This window comes from Schistocerca nitens, chromosome 8 (assembly GCF_023898315.1).
Source record: "Schistocerca nitens isolate TAMUIC-IGC-003100 chromosome 8, iqSchNite1.1, whole genome shotgun sequence".
In the NCBI taxonomy this organism is placed as follows: domain Eukaryota; kingdom Metazoa; phylum Arthropoda; class Insecta; order Orthoptera; family Acrididae; genus Schistocerca; species Schistocerca nitens.
The window spans coordinates 196593140-196599139 of NC_064621.1; the positions used below are offsets into that span (position 1 = coordinate 196593140).

The window sequence follows — 6000 nt, forward strand, 5'->3', positions numbered from 1 at the left end:
TGACATGGCACATTGTCATCCATAACAATTCCGTCGTTCTTTGGGAACATGAGGTCCATGGATGGCTGAAAGTGATCTCCAAGTAGCCGAACATAACAGTTTCCAATCAACGTTCGGTTCAGTTGGGCCAGAGGACTGAGTTCATTCCATGTAAACACAGACCATACCATTATGGAACCAACACCAGTTTGCATACAGCCTTATTGAGAACTTGGGTCCATGACTCCGTGGGTTCTCCGCCACATTCGAACTCTACCATCAGCTCTGACCAAGTGAAATCTGGACTCATCTCACCAGGCCCCGGTCTTCTGCTCGTCTAGAGTCCAAGCGATATGGTCACGAGCCCAGGAGAGACGCTTCAGGCGATGTAGTGCTGTACGGAAAGGCACTGGCGTCGGTCGTCTGCAGCCATAGCCCATTAACGCCAAATTTCGCCGCTCTTTCCTAACAGATACGTTCTTAGTACGTCCCACACTGATTTCTGCGGTTATTTCACTTATTGCAAACGCCACTGCCCTCAGTTGTTGAGGCCACTGCTTTGTCGGTGGCGAGAGGTAATACCTGAAATTTGGTATTCTCGGCACACTCTTGACACTGTGGACCTCGGAATATTAAATTTCCTACCGATTTCCGGAACTGTATGGCCCACGCGTGTAGCTCCAACGAGCGTTCAGCGTTCCAAATCCGTTAATTCCTCTCGTACGATCTCTTACCATGCTGCTGAAGCATGTCTTGTAAACGTGTGGAAAATGGCAATGCGTGTGCGTTCTGCCTCCTTCGCTGCTTCTGAAGTTTCAGATTGGAATGAAGGATTGGGCGTACAGTCTCACGCGACAGCTTGAATGGACGTCGAATCCGTAACGCATAAACACGTGTAACATCGACATTCTGTTGTTTGCGTACATTTTTCGCTTGCCGTATTGGTTTGGGTTCCAGATCTCATTTAACCCATTCTGACCATATAACGGATATTTATATCAAGTGTAAGTGTAAGTAGAGAAAATGGAGTAGTTTCATCTGTGCATCTTCCAAATTAACATAGTTTTCGGAAATCACTGTAACGCACCAATTGGACAGATTTTTTTTTCACGTTATACCTCAGGGTGACATCAAGCAGCTCTGTTAATCGATGTCAAACTGAATAACTGCTTGCATAAGGGCCAGAGGTGGACAAACGCATTATTGACTTCATCACACTATGAAGCTCAATTTGTTTTCCATTCCATTCGTTCATCTGCCTGTTAATATACACCACTTCTACTGATTTTCGTCCCATTCGGATCATTCCTTCATTGCGCGTTGTTTTTCATTTGTCTTAGATTGTGTTACCGGGAACTTCATGATGCTCAAAAGTTGACGCGGGTGCGTAGGATTTGTTTCAAAATTTTTAATACCTTACTAGGTCACATGGAAATTATTTAAGTCATGTGCTACAATCGTACATACATGTTGACTAGTATTGTGACTTATGTCGTTAAAAACGAACACTTTAAACCACTCGTACATCAACAGAACAACTGAGGCGAAACAGATGTTAAGATTAAGGTCATTGCCTTAACAGATGACTGGCCTCAGTTATTCTGTTCATCATCCCACAACCACCGTAAATTTGCCACTTTTTCCATGTTACAAAGTAACAAAAATTTTCGCCTCTTGGATTTATAATGCAATTAGTTTTTAAGTAATACTTGTTCGCGATTAAGATTTGTATTGTCTGTTGCAGCACCATCTTCCAATGTCGAAGTACAGAAGAGTTCACCTGGAAAATCGTGGCTGTCCAAGTTCACGGTGGGCCTGGCTATAGCAGCGTGGAGCAAAACAGTTCACTTCTTTTTCTACGAACCGTGGTTTGTGATCACCAGGAAAGTAAAGGGGTCATAACTCTGATACTGTTCATTCCTATCTCATTTCGAAAGGTCTTACCTTCGCCACTTTCATGACACCTGCGGCTAATTCGCTTCTCTGATAGGGACATTATTTCTTTTTGTGTCCAACTGAAACTGTGCTGGATGAATGGAAACAAAATCCAAACAAGTTTAGTGCCAGTGAGACTAGAAATGTAACTATCAATATTGGAAGGAAATTTCTGCTACGTGCAAGTATACTCTTCATTACTATTTATTTACAAATTCCCAGAGGCTAATCGGCAGAAACGAGCAAGATTTGAGTTCGATTCTCCTCTTAATTAGCGCTTTTTTATTGATCATATAGACAAATGAGCCAAGTTTTGTCTAAATTTTATGGCAAAAAGTTCGTAGTTCTGATACTGAAATCTAGCACCAGTCACGCCATATATAGAAATAAATGTACTGTGTCAGCATACCCTGAAATCCGTAATCACAGTTGGATGTTTCAAATTATGTCGTAAAACGCTAATTGCTACCGATCTTAGTCTCCATTCATGTCGAAAGTGTAGGCTGAGTCACGTAAGAACAAAGGTAACCGACACTCGGAATTTTAAGTTCAAAGTCACAAAAACATTTACTGGCAAAAACCGGCTCCACTAGTTGGGACTTATTTTCAAGACGCACTGTTCACCTCTCGCCTGCGACATGTCTCCTTATACGAGCAAGAGCACTTCAGAACTTTGCAATTTATACATACATTGACTATTAAAGAGCAATTGAAACTGTGCATTCGACTGGAACAGTCATTGTACAACATTGTCTGTATCCTATTCCACTCTTTCTACTGTAGTGTTGGATTAAACTTTATTTCTTTAAACCCCATTGGTTCTTTTCTCAATTTATTCTTGCAGCTATACTAAACTTTTATGTGATGATACACATAAACCGAGGAATAAACTGGAAACGCTGACAAAAAGTTTGTATGGATATTATTTTTTTTTAAGAATTTTTACACGTCATCTTTTGAGAAATATCTGCAAGTTGCGTATTTCAGTTTGTAACAATGATGCGAATTATAAGGTAATGAACAGGTAAGAAACAGGAAATTTTCTAAAAAAGTAAACGAAAATTAAATTATACCAGTAGGTCTGCTGTAACCAAAGCGTTCAAACATGGACACTGTGTAAACGTCTTACCGTAACAGATGCACTGCAGCCGCAGATTTCCAAGAGCGGTGCATTTGAAGTTGAGTACTCCATGGACAAAAGAACGTCACCACGATTCGTATATGAATGGGACCTTGACTTTGGTCCATGAATACATTCATCATCTTCAGGAATCATTTTTCTGCAAACAATAAAGAGTGTATCAGTATTAATGGCGTAAATGCTGAATGCTAGAATCAAAATGTCTTAGTAAACTTACATCGGCAAACAAATCGTTAGAGAGATAATTGTGTGGTTATCAGCTACCACTGTCTTGATTCTGTATAAACGTCATTCCAGTTAAGAAAAGGGAACAGAACTGTACAACATTTTAAAAAATTATTAGAGATACTTTGGCAGAAGTGCAGGCGTTTTGAATGAACATAACAATAGTTGCATGACTGTACTCATAGTTACAGAAGGTGTTCAAAGTGAAGTCCTTATACCCGGATACAGACCTTCATCCGTCGTCGCAATGACGTGCATCCTTCCAAAGACGCTTGGATCGTTTCGAAATTCTTGAAAATCTTTGAGATGTCCGTGCTCCAATTCTTAAACCGTGTCAACCGGACTGGCATATACTGCACCTTTAAAGTTGCACCCAACATCCTTGGGGCTCAGATCAGGTGATCTCGGAGACCACGATATATGTCCGCTTCACCAATCCATCTTTGGCCATATCGGCACTTTAGATGTCGTCTCACCATAGCAACGAAATGTGCCGGTGCCCCACCATGCATTAGCCACATTCTCTGGTATTGCTCTGAGGGAACATCCTCAAGCAGTCATGAAAGATGATGCAGCAAAAACTGGAAATAATTCAGTCCATAGTACTTGTTCGATAACATGAACGCCCCAATAGGACGGTCACTTAGTACCCCAAAGCACGCACACATTCAATGAGAAACGTCACTGACATAGAGACTCATGCACAGTACATAGTTTGGAGCCTAGATGATTCCAAATGCCAGAGTTGTGATAATTAAACACACTATCACGAATGAACTGTTCTTCACTTGCAAATAAAATATTATATTCAAGAATATGGTTGCCTACAGCTTGTTGTGGTCTAGGACCAAAGACCGCCTCACTACACACAGGAGTCGATGCGGGTACATTGCACTGCAATGCATTATTCACCAAACACTACTGTGTTTCATTCCAAGAATTTGTGAGGCAAGTCTCCTTGTCGAGATTCCTCTAGACTGTTCGCCTGTTTCCAGCAACACATCTTCAAGCACAGGTGTAATTCTTTCAGACAATCTGCTCCTTTAGCATGTAGAAAGCTCCTAGTTTCTCAGAGCTTGCCTCGGGCATGGACGTCTGTGCTGTCCTTAGGTTAGTTAGGTTTAATTAGTTCTACGTTCTAGGCGACTGATGACCTCAGAAGTTAAGTCGCATAGTGCTCAGAGCCATTCGAACCATTTTTTTTTTTTTTCTCGGAGGTGTTGTGCACGCTCGTAAACGTTCGATTCTCGAGGTTTTCTCGGGCGAAGTAAGCTTCCTGGTACAAGTCTGTAGTCTCCATTGCATTGCCGTTGGCCCTGTAATACATGAAATGCATATCCGCGTCCTCCTCATTATTGTGATGTTCAGTGTCACCATCAAAGCGCGTACAACACAACTGACAATCCGAAAACAACTGACACGAGTGACACTCTGTGTACTGTACTGTCGTATCCACACTGTTTACAACTCCACTCTCAGAAACGTAAACAAACACAGCACCACTGACCAGCATGCGGCGTGTACACAGAATCTCGTCAGTAGAAGACGGTAACAACACAGTCGCAATTATGGTTCAAATGGCTCTGAGCACTATGGGACTCAACTGCTGAGGTCATTAGTCCCCTAGAACTTAGAACTAGTTAAACCTAACTAACCTAAGGACATCACAAACATCCATGCCCGAGGCAGGATTCGAACCTGCGACCGTAGCGGTCTTGCGGTTCCAGACTGCAGCGCCTTTAACCGCACGGCCACTTCGGCCGGCAGTCGCAATTATCTCGCAAACAATTCGTTTGTGGATCTGTAATCACAGAGACTTTTTTTTTTCTTCTAATATCGTTTACTTTCACCTGTATGCGTTTACGCTATTAATTACGATACACTCTGTAGACACGTCAGATTTAATTGTAAGTTGGCACAGTGGATAGACTTTGAAAAACTGAACACAGATCAATCGAGAAAACAGGAAGAAGTTGTGTGGAACTATGAAAAAATAACCAAAATATACAAACTGAGTATGAAACTTCCTGGCAGATTAAAACTGTGTGCCCGACCGAGACTCGAACTCGGGACCTTTGCCTTTCGCGGGCAAGTGCTCTACCAACTGAGCTACCGAAGCACGACTCACGCCCGGTACTCACAGCTTTACTTCTGCCAGTACCTCGTCTCCTACCTTCCAAACTTTACAGAAGCTCTCCTGCGAACCTTGCAGAACTAGCACTCCTGAAAGAAAGGATATTGCGGAGACATGGCTTAGCCACAGCCTGGGGGATGTTTCCAGAATGAGATTTTCACTCTGCAGCGGAGTGTGCGCTGATATGAAACTTCCTGGCAGATTAAAACTGTGTGCCCGACCGACACTCGAACTCGGGACCTTTGCCTTTCGCGGGCAAGTGCTCTACCAACTGAGCTACCGAAGCACGACTCACGCCCGGTACTCACAGCTTTACTTCTGCCAGTACCTCGTCTCCTACCTTCCAAACTTCGAGTCTCGGTCGGGCACACAGTTTTAATCTGCCAGGAAGTTTCATATCAGCGCACACTCCGCTGCAGAGTGAAAATCTCATTCTGGAAACATCCCCCAGGCTGTGGCTAAGCCATGTCTCCGCAATATCCTTTCTTTCAGGAGTGCTAGTTCTGCAAGGTTCGCAGGAGAGCTTCTGTAAAGTTTGGAAGGTAGGAGACGAGGTACTGGCAGAAGTAAAGCTGTGAGTACCGGG

At 42.9% G+C, this 6000-nt stretch overlaps 1 protein-coding gene across 1 annotated transcript in view; it reads left to right on the forward strand.

Annotated features, from left to right (window-relative positions):
• Positions 1-2719, forward strand: part of LOC126199485 (O-acyltransferase like protein-like) — a 357891-nt gene extending 355172 nt beyond the window's left edge. The window contains exon 13 of the mRNA XM_049936407.1: positions 1724-2719. Coding sequence (XP_049792364.1) covers positions 1724-1881 — 158 coding nt within the window. The 3' untranslated portion in view covers positions 1882-2719. The remainder of the gene's footprint in view (positions 1-1723) is intronic.
• Positions 2720-6000: the final 3281 nt, after the last annotated feature.